This window comes from Lotus japonicus, chromosome 1, assembly GCF_012489685.1.
Source record: "Lotus japonicus ecotype B-129 chromosome 1, LjGifu_v1.2".
Lineage (NCBI taxonomy): Eukaryota > Viridiplantae > Streptophyta > Magnoliopsida > Fabales > Fabaceae > Lotus > Lotus japonicus.
The window spans coordinates 18980551-18994988 of NC_080041.1; the positions used below are offsets into that span (position 1 = coordinate 18980551).

The 14438-nt window shown below is 37.0% G+C and overlaps 1 protein-coding gene across 1 annotated transcript; it reads right to left on the reverse strand.

The window, feature by feature from the left end:
* Positions 1 to 1475: 1475 nt before the first annotated feature.
* Positions 1476 to 14299, reverse strand: LOC130733991 (phosphoinositide phospholipase C 1-like). The gene is made up of 9 exons (XM_057586281.1): positions 13704 to 14299; positions 11829 to 12025; positions 10872 to 11007; positions 10584 to 10784; positions 3742 to 3929; positions 3464 to 3581; positions 2734 to 2886; positions 2535 to 2621; positions 1476 to 1888 (listed from the first exon to the last, which is right to left on the reverse strand). Exons 1-9 carry the CDS (start codon positions 14046 to 14048, stop codon positions 1559 to 1561), a joined length of 1755 nt encoding a protein of 584 aa, XP_057442264.1. The 5' UTR covers positions 14049 to 14299; the 3' UTR covers positions 1476 to 1558.
* Positions 14300 to 14438: the final 139 nt, after the last annotated feature.

Below are 14438 nucleotides of genomic sequence, written 5' to 3' on the forward strand. Positions count from 1 at the left end.
GAGGGACTTGATCGAGAAGAACAAACACCCTTCTTCTGGATCTGCGGCACCGCTGCCTTCCACCACCTTAGTTTGCTCTTGACACTACTACAGAATTGACATATTACCACTACTCAGTCCAACACGGAACCGTGGTGAAAGAGGGAGTAAAGCTCTTTTACCATGGTTCCGTCCCCAACCGTGGTGAAATAGGTTATCTGTTACCACGGTTTCGTCCCCAACCGTGGTAATAGTTAAATTAATAATTATTTTCACCAAAATTATCAATCACCTCAATTAATGCTTGAACTGTGGTAATAGAGTCTTAAAAAAAAACGCTTACTTATTTTCATTACGCGCTCTCCGGTCTCTATGCTTTCTAATTCTAAACCCTAATATTCTCAAATGCAAGCCTACCGTTCTCATCTGCAACAAAATTTCATCTTCTCACTCTCCTCTGTTAGCGAAGATGAAATTGAGCTAAGGATGCCGTGTCCACTCAATCAAAAGAGTGAAAAGAATGTCATCAAGCTTTTGACTACAGGTTCCTTTTGTCGTTTCTTTCCCTATTTGTCTAATCTCTTTATTTCTCTTTTTTTTTGAAAGATTATTTCTCCTCTTTACTTTACTTTACTTTACTCATTTTTTTGTTGTTTTATGCTGGAAATATGTGACCAGCATGATAGTTTTTTGGAAAACAATTCTCACATATCAAGGGTTCAATTCTAATATATGCCTGGATATTTTTTTTTGATGTTTTACAACTATTATTGATTATTGCCATTATTATCATAGTCCTGATTCGTCCACATTAAAAAAAACGCTACAAAAATTATTGCGTAAGAAAACATATAAAAAAAAAAGTCTTATTGCATAAAATATTTTCACGAAATAATTTTTTTTTGGTTAGCATGAAATAGTTTTTTAAACATTTAATTAACATAATAAATGTTCAATAAGGGTACTTATGTCATTTGGTAATTACATTTTTTTTCTTTCCTTCCATTTTTTTATATTCTTTAATTCCAAACACCCTAAAAAAGTTAGTTTAAGAGTTGGAGGTTGCTCTATTCAATATAAAGACAATTTATGTCATACATCTAACAAATGTGAAAAACTCTAACACACCCCTCACGCCCAATGATGGACATATGGAGCATGGAATTTGCAGGACTGAACATCTGGGGGTGACCAAATATGGGGGACTCCACCAACAAACAGATCTATATTTCGCTTTGATATCATAGTATAATTTGGCCTAACTCAACCCAAAAGTTAGCTTCTGAGTTAAGAGTTGCTCTACCTATTATAAAGGCTATCTATGACATATTTCTAACCAATATGAGACTTCTAACACATCTCAATTTCCTTTTACTTTCTTTCCTTATTTCTTCCATTCCACTTTTCTTTCCTCTTACTTTATTTTCAAACCAAACATAGCCTAATAATGTTATTTAATAATTGTACTATCAACATTTTTGTATCTAATAAAAGAATATTTGTTAATATTTGTACTTTAGAAGTATATTATTATAAGTTAAAAAGAATATTATAAGAGACAATTTAATAGATCGCTAAATCATATAATATCAGAATGAATATCATTTGCACCATAATCGCTAAACCGAAAATGGATTAGCAGCCTTGCAGACTTGTAAACTTCACCCTTGCGGTCACATAAGCGAACTGCATGAATACCTTCTTTAAGCTCAAACACGGGTAAACATGTTTGTCCAGCAAAATCATGTTGGCCAGATATGTCACACTCAATGACTTTGATGTATAAGAGGGCAAGTTCCGGAAAAGTTAATGGAAAATTGAACTCCTCATTCCAAACTGGTACCCACTCGTTTTGAACTATCCTTGTTGTTTTGGTATATTTATCAGCTGGGACTCCATGAATGCTAATCTGCAGGTACATTATCGTGCATCTATTAGTTATGTTTTACAACATCGATTGTATTTACTCGTTTAAAATGTGTATCGTAAATCTAAGTTGTTAATTTCGGCGGAATCCCGAGTTCTAAACCCATCCAAGCCATGCTTTAGGATGAATTTCCCATTCCAGCTTATTGTCTCGGCTCAAATCCCAACTATTGCCATGAGATTCAGGAAGGATAGTGAAGGTCTCATTTTTCAAAAATGCCCCGCAAACATAAACGTCGAGGTTTTATTTAGGGGCATTTTTGGGTTTTCACAACAGAAAAACCAGCACTTTGATTTTATTAGACATTTATCTCCCTTTTACCCACTTCGACAGTCTTCTCCTTTGTTTTATCTTCCCACATTCCCCCTCTTCAACCCTCATCTCCACTATTCTATCTTGTATTTATCATTGATTTAGTATGTATATATATGGTATATATTATACAAAATATAGACAAAAATTACTATATGAGTCATCCCGCTTTTCGAGACCCGCTATCCCAATTTTGAGGCTGATTGCGGGGAGTTGGGATTTGGGATTGATAACATAACCACAAATGAAAATTTCGTATTTGAAAGCAAATAAATAGGGATTAAGTTTTCAACATTTCCATCATGATTTGTATTACCTTTACTTGGAAGTCGGGTGGAGAATAAAAATCAAAGTGTGTTTGGTGGAAATCTGAATGCCACCCATCACCCATGTATACCAAAACCTGTTTACTTTGTCATCATAGTTAAATTAGATACAAAAAGATACAACATATTGATATTTTCTTGCACTTTTCAAATGTGATTAGATATCAAATTATCCATATTCCCTTTTACCTGCAGATTTTTCCGAACTGGTCTGATTACTCTAGGATCATAAACCTCATTATTGGGACCAACATTCAACAAGATGTCTGGTTTCTTAACATAGCCATAGCCGTTATTGGCTCTGAACATTCCTTCCATGTACCTTAGGTAATGCCCATGTCCCTAAACAAGCACATATGCATAAAATCATGTTTGGTTTCTATTCAACATTCATGCGTTCTAGTTAATTAGTAAATATATAATGGAAAGCGCGATGGATGACAAGGCACCAACAGATTCAGATTAACTAATTTTAAGTACTTACTGATAGACTTTACTTACTGAATCATTAGTTAATTCAGTTATAGTCGTTGGAGTAGTTAATCATGTTAGTTAGCTCAAGCTGTCATTATCCCATGTATGTAAGCTAGTGATCTACTTTAAATAGTTCATTTTGAGTTCAATGCATCAATTCATAACATGTTTGGATTAGCTCGTTTTTCCTCAGAATCAATTCAGGTTACCATAAGCTAGCTACTCACAAAAGCTTTCCCCATAATTGTTTCTTACTTTAGAATCAATTGTAGAAATATTTCCAAAGTGATTCTGATGCTTTTGTAGAAACACACTCTATGTTAAGTGGCTTCTAGAGAATCAAAACCAATACCTCATTAACTACAAGCACATTCAATTCAAATATATAACTTAGATTTTCCTATTCTGTAAATTGCCAAAATGATATTGGAAAGAAAAGTCTAACCTGCATATTAAATGCTACCATTTGAGCTCCATGCATCCATCCAGTCATGGGATCATAATTGGAGGAGTCCAGGCGTGCACCCTTTGGATATATTCTAAGCAAATTCCTTTGGGTGAATCTAAGGCATAGAAGAACATCAATTGTTGTGTATGTGATGGTAACTCAAAATTTGTATGGTAAAAGAAAATACATGTCTAGCTAGGTTAAAAGAAGCCACAAAAAGACATGCATTATAACTTAAAATTCAGTATCTCTCAAATCAAAATCATTGAAATCACCTCACAATATCTGTTGCACAAGTTTTGGTGATATCTTCAAGCATTTGTTCACTCAAGCTAAGACGCCGAACTTGGTCATGATTCATCAGCCAATTTTCTACCTTACCTTTTGGCTTCCCTGCATGAACAGAAATTATGTTCTTATATCCAAGAGGATCATCATCCTCACTCGGGTTATCTGATTCATCCTGACAGCAAAAAGAAAATACAATGAAATTGGTCAGAAAGAATTGATTTTGGTAAAGTTTATTATGGTAAAAAAAAGTTGAAAGAGAACTGATTTTTATTTGAATATATTTGTAAAAAAATGATTTCTGTATCTAACAGCGGATTATGTCTAACGCAGAAAGTACTAACTTTTCACAAAATTCTGGGACTGAAATAGATTTTGAGATGATTTCCAGCCATCTATGTGATTCTAGCAAAATGAAATTGTTGAATATCTATTTGATTTAGTTTATCATTAGTCTTATCTCACTGAGATATAGTTTAGATTTGTTTATCTATTTTAGATTAGTATCTATTTAAATAGAGATGATATATATTTAAATAGAGATAAGTATAGATAGATTTAGTTTCTTTTGATCTCTTTGTTAGTCTATATATATTGTAGTCTTTAGTCACGTATTATCAATGAAATACAAGTATTATTTTATCAAATTCAAGTTGGTATCAGAGCTAGTTTTGATCCCTCCGCTGTGAGGGGCTCCTCCCCCGTGAGCCCCCTCATGGTGACTTTCCAAATCTCTTTGGATTTATTTTTCTTACTTTGCTTCCGCTTGTTAGTTCTACCCGTTTTCTTACGGCCTCGTTTCTTTCTGATTATGGCTCCCTTTCTCTTGGAACCCTAGTAATGTTCAACCACTATCAAATCAACGGTCGGTTCGCTGTGCCGCCTTCCCAGCCATCGTTCGTGATGCCACTTCCACAGAAAGGTTCGCCATGCTCTCTTGATTCTGTTCCAGCGGTCGGTTTCTCCATATCTGCCCTTCTTGCGTGTCGTTTGTGGCCGTGACTCGTGTTAAAGTGTCTGAACCATGCTACTGTGGAATTCTGTTACTGTGGTTTTTGCTTCTTTGGGTTTCGTTTGCAAGTTGTTGATGGAGCAGTGGTTTGGGGGACAGTAGTTATCACTTTTGGTTACTCTTGGTAGTCTAAACTAGGACTTAAAACTACAATTGGTGTAGTTGTGGCAAGACACATGGTGCCCTCACGCTTGTTCTCTTTCCTTTTTGCCCACATGTTCTCCAGATTCTTAGGCATAAGAATTTCAGTTCTCGGTTTTTGGCGGTTCCTCCCTGTTCCATTCTAGAAGTGTAACACCCCGATTTCGGTGGCGTCACTTTAGTAACCAAAATAAACTTAATGCGGAAAAACGTGAATATTTTTTTTTGATAATAACTAAGACAAGACTGAAATAAATAAAACCCAACGATAACAATGATCAGAACTAATATACAATATATGTAAACAGCCCCCCCGCTGTAAGTAGCAACCTCGTCACGAGTGAACCTCCAGTGACGGGTAATAGAAGAGTAGCGCCCGTAGGCAATATGTACAAACCAAATGAAAAGGTAAGTGTCCGCAACACCATCCCTCAAAACTGAGAATAAGTTGACCCAATGGTCTGAAAATAAGACCTCCTAAGTCCAACCAACTCTCTGTGATTCCCGTAAGGAAACCACACAAAAAGCTATAGGCGGAACTACCCTGTTCCCAAAGAAAAACAAATGATGTTCAGAGCTAAGACTCTACTCCTACACTAATCCCATCTCGAGGAGCTCACACCAGCGCTCAAAACTATATGCTAGCGTGATCGTCGTCCGGATCTGAATCCAGGGCGACCAAGTCGTTGTACACCATCCGTCCTCCTCTCGCGACCGCGATGCGCTCTTGTTCCAGCATTTCAACCCTAGTCCCCCCCGAAGGGTGAACCGTCGTGAACCAGCCCGCCAAAGACATCTGACAAAGGGCGTTTGTCCGCCAAAGCACACACAGAAGACGCGAGGGTCAACTCCAAAGAATTATGTAAATAATAGCATCGATAGATACAGATAATAGAATAGCCACTTAGGCTTATAGCTAGGGATAACATCCTAGGGTTGCATATTCCACAATAGCATAAACAACAATGATAACACTTAACATGTTCCAAATAGGATTAACAAATAACAATCACATTCGACAACTAAATTAGTATGCATGTTGCATGATATGCAAATGACGGTTAACCCAGTTAACCACATGCATTCCGGAAAGGGATGGACATCAAACGGATCAGCCCTAACACCAGCCACGGTGGGACCATTTCGGCCCGCGTGCCTCTTACTCCAACGACAGCGGTAGTCAGATCAGCAGTAAACCCGTAGGTCTGCCATTTCGGTATGCTACAAGAGACGTCTACAAACGCTCTTTCACGGCATTCCGGGTCTTATGACCATTTTGGAAACCGACGAGGTCCAGAGTACGTCCTGTGTTAATACCTCATTAATGTTGCATGTATGCAGGATCATTAGTCAAACAACGTCTCCGAATCTCACTCGACACGTCGCCACGTGTTCTAGGTAAATTTAAGTCTCTAAAAGCTTACCCTAAGGTAACGGTCGATTCTGCGACCAAAAGACACATCTTCCCAACAACGCATAACTCATGATGATCTCCAAATCATCCGACTCATCTCATTCCGATGGTCGAAACTGCTCAACGAGCAAGAGTATCAACATACTCGGGAACTATCAATTCCCCGGACTTATCCCCAGGATAGTCCAACACACCGCTGCTCCAACAGCACAAGAGCATCAACATACTCAACACAGCTGCTCTAACAGCACAAGAACATCGACATACCCGACACTTGGATCCGGCGACACTTCTCGTTTTCCAAAACTAAGATTTGCGTCCTCAACTTCCTTTCGAGTTTATTATCATTAATTGAAGATTTAGAGGTTGTTTAATGTCTTATGAGTTTTCTTTTCAAAATAATATCTTTTTAGTCTTATCGCAAAATCTTATAAGTTCTCAGGATCTCCTAATCCCCAAATGACTCCAGAGAATGTCTCGATCCATAAACATCATAACAAGGCCCGAATCTCATTCGTCCTATCAAGCTTTCTCAAAACTCTCAAAATAAAATCGGCATGACCTGCCCGCTATTCTCACCGTTCAGAAACTCAGATTTCATTGCATAAGTATAAATAACTCAGCACAACCAATCAACATGTCATATATCAATATATTAAGCAATAACCACATAGCACTTAGCATATAAGGCATGCACCACACATCCTAAATTACCCAATTAGCACTTAGCATGAAGATTCAATCTCAAAAGCATTCAGTAGATTCATCATCTACATTGTCAGCCGAAGCCTCAGAAAACATTTTCCAATCACACACAATCCAGTGCGTAAACAGTAAACAATGTCGAAAGCATCGACCCTAAGTATTAACTAGAGATTCAGTGAGAAGCCCTCACCTGTAGATTCTCCAGGACGATCTCCTAACACTTGTTCACAATCAAAGGCTTGCTCCTCTGGGAATTCCTCAAAATCACTTTTAGAGCAAAACCACAGAAATACTATCAGAATCTATCGAAAACTAAGCTATCGATACTTACTAAGGTTACTCGAAGTAATCTATACTCTAAGGAACGATAATCTAGCGCGAAAAGACAAGTTTTCGGAAAAGGAAATTTTCCTCCTCCCCCCTTAATAGGTTCGACCACTTTTGGTAATTAGGAGACTCGATTTTTCTTCGATCAAACTTGGTTCCTATGCTATCATTGGCCGTAACTAAGGGTATTCTGAACTCGGAAAAATTATCGGATCAAAAACTGTCGCAGGGGTATTTTGGTCATGATTTTTAACTTAGGATTTTCAAAACTGAAATCCCAAAAACCAAATTTTGCAGGGACGTCACCAACGACGTTTATGACAACTAATCCTACTAGCACTAAGCTAAGGCGATAGTTTTCAGCCTAAAGGTTGAAGCTTTACTCCAAAAACTCCCAAAAATGGGTATTTTAGGCTAAAATTGATTCCGGCGGAATTCCGGCGACATAACGGAAAATCTAATCCGGCAGAAGTGATCTTGGGCACATAAAGAAGAGGTTTAGAATCAGAAATGAAAGATTCGGGATAGTTTTGCAAAAACCCATAAACTATCAGCTCAGAAAAGTCTACAGAAAAGCTATGGAAAAAGCGATCAGAGGTAAGGATTAGCGACTATACCTCGAAACCTTGAAGCAGCAACTGATTGATCGACGATCAAGCAAGGATTGAACAAAAACTCTTCTTCCTTCTTCCTTGTTCTTGGCCGCGGGTTTGAGGAGAGAAAATGGAGGAGTTTTGTGTTTTTTTCTCACTTGTTTGCTATATATAGAAGATGAAAATTCGCGGGAAAATGAAAGTTTCGCGAATCTGATTTTTCAGGAGTCATTCTCCATGAATTCTAAGATATGTTTTGGCGAAAGAATTCCAAAACTAAAAAGATGTCTCCTTGTATTTTTGGCAACTAATGCATAGTCGGTATAAAACTATTTTACCCGATAAGTTGCTTTTTGCATCGGATGTCGGAATAGAAAACTTCCTTCTGAAGAAAGATTGAAATCATCAAGAGAAATGGGTGTACGCGTGTAGAATCTTCATTTGAAGCTCTGAATAGAAATAGCCCTCATAGTCGGGTGATTCTAGGGTTTTGAAATACCAGGGATTCGGTTTCGGCAAACTTCCGATGATTGGAATCGGACGTGCGTAGATCCTAGAGTTTCGCCTCGAAACGATTTTGATATATGGAAAAAAGAGAAGTTCTAACATTTCTCTGAAGATTTTTTGGAATTAACTTCCATCGTGCCTAAAAGTGAAAACTAGCTATATACTAGGGTTTCTGACCTGGGTTTAAGCGTATAACGATCGTGCTATAACTTTTATCGATCATAATGCAATCCTTGAATTTTTCCTGAACTCTCTCCTTCATAAATATATTTCATTTAATGAACTTTTGTTCAGGTTTCCCTTCACATTACATAAACCCTAATCGTGAATAAGAAAGTTTATTCACTTAGCATAAGCTGAAAAACTTGGGCCTTACAAGAAGTCCATTGGTCCAGATTGGCAGCAAGGAAGTATGCTCGTATTACTCAAAAACTTGTTTCAACGCTAAATTTAAGGATCTCAAGATTCAGAACATGGTTGGCTCTAGTTTCTTGTTTTGGTTTCTTCTTTTTTTGATGGCACAGTGTGGTTTTGGAGTTGGAAAATTTTTTTGCTCTCTATTAAAGTGGAGAATTGGTTTTGCATTGTGTGGTTTGTTGGTGTATAAATTTTGGACTATTATTGGGAATATCTCTCTCCGGCAGCAGCGACTTCTCAAGTTATTTATATTTGTTACAAGCTATGCATGACATATATGCTCTAGCTTGAGGGGAGGATCTGAATATTGTTAAATCTTAATTATATTTGTTACAAGCTATGCATATGACATATATGCTATAGCTTGAGGGGAAGTGTTGGATATTGCTAAATATCCTAATAGAGACCACAGTCAACCACCGCCGACAATCGTTATCCTTGTTGCTGGTTTGGTGGAGGTTGTATTCAAGAAGCATTGGTTGAATCTAATTGTATTGCTCCACTGCTTTGTTCTCGCTGGTCCTCTTTGTGTATCAGCCAGGTTTGGTTTTAAGGATCCTCTGTTTTGACGTGTGTTGTGCCTTCATCCAGTCTTCCTCTCCCTGTTTGGTTTGTGGGTCAGCTGTTTTGACCCTGTTTGAACGTTTCTCATGCCATATCTCACTGTTGGCCAAGTTTGGTTTGGTTTGGTTTGGTTTAGAGTTTTAACTCTGTTTTGACGCTCAGGTCCACATTGGTTTTTTAGACTAGAGTTGTTGTTTGCGTCTCATGGTTCGAGATGCTATTATTATATTGATCTTGGCTGACTTTATGCAATTTGGTTTGGTTTTGTTTTGAAGGTGACAGTGTCACCTTCATTTGTTTTGTCTTGATTGTTTGGTTTTCTGGTTTCAGGGCTTCAGCTGCGAGTTGCGCTGGCCCACTCTCTAGTTGAGAGTTATTGGTTCTGGTTTTAGGGCTTCAGCTGCGAGTTGCGCTGGCCCACTCTCTAATGTTTGAGAGTTGTCTGTGTCAAAGTTGACACCATTGTTTGTCTTAGAAGCCATCAATCGATTGACTTCAAGTATGTTTTATTTCTGTGTAGTTGTTGTTGGTGAGTTGTTGCTTCAGCTTTGTTTTGTTTTCGGGTGTATTGTTGCTGGTTTTTCGCCATTGTTTGCTGGCTCAGCTACCCTACGACACTCCAGAAGAATTGGTTTTTGTCTTGCATCAATTTCAGCCAGATCAAGTATGAGAAGTTGTCTTTATCCTGCCCATGAATTTAGCAGAAGTTCGAAAGATTATTCAATTATGAGAAGTTGTCTTTTGCCGCCATGGATTTACTAGAAGTTCGAAAGATTATTCAATCCAGAGATTCGCCAGGACCGTCATTATTAAAGGATATCTATTAAGATAATTTTCTTCTTGGGTTAGATTTGTTACAAGCTTAAAGCTAAGTAAGATTTAGCTTGAGGGGGAGTGTTGAATATCTATTAAGATTTAGTTTATTATTAGTCTTATCTCATAGAGATATAGTTTAGATTTGTTTATCTATTTTAGATTAGTATCTATTTAAATATAGATGATATTTATTTAAATATAGATATGTTTAGATAGATTTAGTTTCTTTTAATCTCTTTGTTAGTCTATATATATTGTAGTCTTTAGTCACGTATTATCAATGAAATACAAGTATTATTTTATCAAATTCAAGTGAAATCAAAATATTTTCACCTTATGATTAGCTCCAATTCTATCATCTCTGTCATCAAGCCTCTCTCCTTCTTCCTCTTGTACCTTTTGGATTTGATTTTCAGGAGACTCTGGTGGTTTAGTTGAAATCAAAAATTTTCCCTTCAATGATTCCGGGGAAGGGAATTCCTTCAATTGTGAATCAGGGCGAAACAACATGCCTCTAAATATATGATCAACCATCTACGTTCAAATATATTTCCACTGATAAAATGTTCTTATATTTCAAATCATGATAGCATCCTAATTCATGTAATGAGTTCTACAAACCTTGGCCACTTTGGCTTGAAGATAGGGTGTTATATGGTCTTCAAAAGTTATGATGACAGGATATGGAGAGGCATGAAATGCATGGTCCTTAATGGCAAACAAACAGTCTTTGAGTTTTACTGAAGAAGTCATAGTCCTAAAGCTCCAAAAGAAAGTCAATTAGCTATAGAGTTTGCAATGTGCATGAAACAAAACCTATATATACATTTACATGTAGGATCAAATAAAAATTGGATCAATTATTTTAAGTGTAGTGACAAGTAAATTTTATTTTTACTATATATTATACAATTGTTTTTTAGTAAATGGTAGAATGGAGAGAAAACACCTCCAGACCATCGGGCAGGGCGCCAGTGGTATGAAGGGCATACCAACAGAGGCTCACTAGAGACTCACTCATAGATAAGAGCATCATGGGAACTCCTTGAGGAAGGTTGTCCACCAACTGAGATTTTACTAGACGGAGGGGGATTCGAACCCTAAACCTATGAGGATTTGAGAGTCAAACCTGAAACTTGTAACAATCCAAGTTGACATGATTATTACTCTATTTTGAATTTATTCCTTTGCATTGTTGTTAAAGGTCTATGACGATATTAACACATGTAAGAGAGTCACTTTAGAACCTAACTAAGTCATCGCAATCACCATTTGATGACTTACATTGAAAATTTAAAGAAGTAACTCAATCGATGATCGCGGTAATTTGCTTTACCTTCTAAAACAACTCACTCACTTAAGAGGACCCAAACCTCCCAAACTCATCATTTTCCCCCGGCCTCTTTAGATTTGGGTTCAAGTTTTTCCTAAATCCAATCAAAACGGGTTTGCCCGTCATGATTATGATCGGGGTTCGAGTTTAATTCTCAGTTGAGTCATACTTTTCACCCAAATGGGGTGAGCTAAAATGGCTTTGGAAAGTTCTATGCATGATGCTAATAGAAACAAAATTCATACCCTCCATGGCGAACTTCTACACCATCTCCTTTAGAATTTGGCCATAAATCCAACTCAATGACTCTAACCCCTTTCTTCAGTGCCTTTATTATTGGGCTAGTGCTGCTTTTACTGCTGAATTGGTTTCCAGTTAAGTAGGAGTTGTGGCCTGTGTACAAGAAATAATGAGCTAACGGAAAATTCATGTCATGGTGCACCTGCAGATCCAAAATGAATTTAGAATATGAGCAAACTTCAAAAAATAATGCAGACGTCTAAATTCCAGTGGAACCAAATGTACAATTTGTTAAACTTTATGTGTCCTATTGTGATTTAATTTTAAAGTATATAATTAGAAATATGTATTAAATAAAATATAGGAAGATTTGGCTCTTTCTTAAGAATTATCTTCAAAAAGTCTTGCAACCCTTCAACATGCAAGACTATAAATCAACCTCTACTCACTTCTAGTCAATTATAAATTATCCTCCAGTATTTGTCCTAGCAATGAAGTGGAAAGGTTGGAAATGTCTCGAGTACTGTATGCATCAGCGGCAAAAAGCCTTTAAGTGTGCTATGATTTGTACTAGACCAGATATTGCTCAAGCAGTTGGGATTGGAACGACCAGTCAGTTTAATTATGATAGATCTGAGTAGAGAGCATTGAAATGTTGTAAGGAGAATCCAAAGATACATTAAAGGAATCTCAGATGTTGCATTATGTTTTGGAGAATCAGAATTTGTTGTAAGAGGATACGTTCATTCGGATTATGCAGGTGATATTGATCAAAGAAAATGTATTATACATAGTCTATCTCACAGTTGCAAGAGGAGTGGTTAGTTGGTTATCTAAACTGCATACTATTGTTGCTTTATCTGCTACAAAAGCATAATACATGACAGTTACCCAACCATGCAAGGAAGATATTTGAATTCAAAAGTTATTGGTATTTGTTAGAGTTCGGGCACAAGCAGCAAAAGATTACTAAGTATTGTGACAATCAGAGTGTCTGCACAACATAAAAAATCCAGTCTTTCATTCCAGGACAAAACACATGAGTTCTATACCATTTTCTTCAAGAAGTAGTTAGGAAAAGAATGTGGACATGCAGAAAATTCACACTGAAACTAACCTAGAAGTCGTAGATGTTAGGACAAAGTCGATCAACGCTGACAAGTTTATTTGGTGCAGATCCCCTTATAGTCTATCACAAATGTAGCAGCATGGAATTGGCAAAATAAAGAAATTTTGAAAGCAAACAAAAATGACTTTTTTAAGTGGGATATTGTAAACACGTAAAGCCATTTTTTGTGGAAAGAAAAATAGCCAAGGCAATAGAAACCTGTTGAGAATTTTAAGTGCGGAGTTGGAGTCCCACATTGGTTAAGTTTGGGTGAGGAGAAAACTTTATAAGAGATGTGACCCATAAACCTAATGCCTTAAGGTTTTGGGTTAAGATGTATTGTCGAGATCTCTTGGTGCCTTCCTCCTCGGCCTATGGGCTCCCTTGTCTCCGTATAAAATAACGGGTGTCATTTTCTACTCCCTTATCTCTAATTTCAGTTGTGTAAAATGCCAATCTGCCTCACAACGTCTAGTAACTCCCCCACCCTAAACCGTAACTGAAATCCAACGAAATCTTGCACCCTACGTGCCCAGTTGTGCCACGAGTGCTAGAAATATATATTATATAGAAATCATTTTTTGTGTCTTCACCTATTAGCTTAAACTTTTGAAATGGTTAGATGATGAGATATACCAACCATAAAATTCAGACAGAACATAAGTTATATTTTGTCTAGTTCTTAATTATCTGCAAATGTTACTTAGTCCATGTGATTATCATTATTCAAGTGTAAATTTCAATCAATGAACTCTTCAACAAGAAGTATTACCTCAGTAAGTGGCCCATTACGGTCACTAAGGAGATAACGGAAGAAGGCCTCAAATTGAAGGACTTTCCTTTGAAATATGTGGAGATGCTTGAGGCTGTCAAAAATGTCTTGAGCATGTTTCATGGTGGCATCACCACTCTTTTCTCCTTGAATTTGAACTAAAAAGTTGTACAGGCCTTCCATGCTCATGTGGCCATTGTATGAATACATATCAAAGATGTTTTTTATTTCCTCTGGAGCTTCAGCCACATTAAGCCTGAACATTCTGTTGAAACAAAAGCACACTTTGAAGTGCTGTTTAGACATCTTAGTAGAGGTTTGTCTGAAGCCAGAAATGTTGGCCATTATTTTGGTGTTTACAAATGACTATTGTGGGGGAGACACACAGAAAAAGAAAGGAAGATGCCTTTAAAAATTACCAGGAATAGCTTAGAGCCAAAGTGTGAATATATACTCATAAAATGTTCATGAGAAAGAGAGTGTATAAGAAGAATTTCATTCACTTTTTAACCTCAAAATTGTAGATTGATGACAACAGATATCCAAACATAACCGAAGTAAACGGTTTTGCTTTTACTTTATCTCGATAGCGAAGAAAGACATTGCTTGAGTTTGTGCATTGTGCTTTCTTTGATGATACAGTTCAATGAGGAATATTTTCCAGGTAACTAACTGCATGATTCATGCTCTATCGAGTGTGATGTGTTGGTAAAGCAATGTGGAACAAAAGCATTC

Coding starts and splice junctions, on each gene's coding strand:
- LOC130733991 (XM_057586281.1), bottom strand. CDS start 14,048: ATGGCCAACATTTCTGGCTTCAGACAAACCTCTACTAAGATGTCTAAA. Junction 12,026..13,703: donor GTAATGGGCCACTTACTGAG/GTAATACTTCTT, acceptor TTGGATCTGCAG/GTGCACCATGACATGAATTT. Junction 3,930..10,583: donor GAATTGGAGCTAATCATAAG/GTGAAAATATTT, acceptor TTTTGCTGTCAG/GATGAATCAGATAACCCGAG.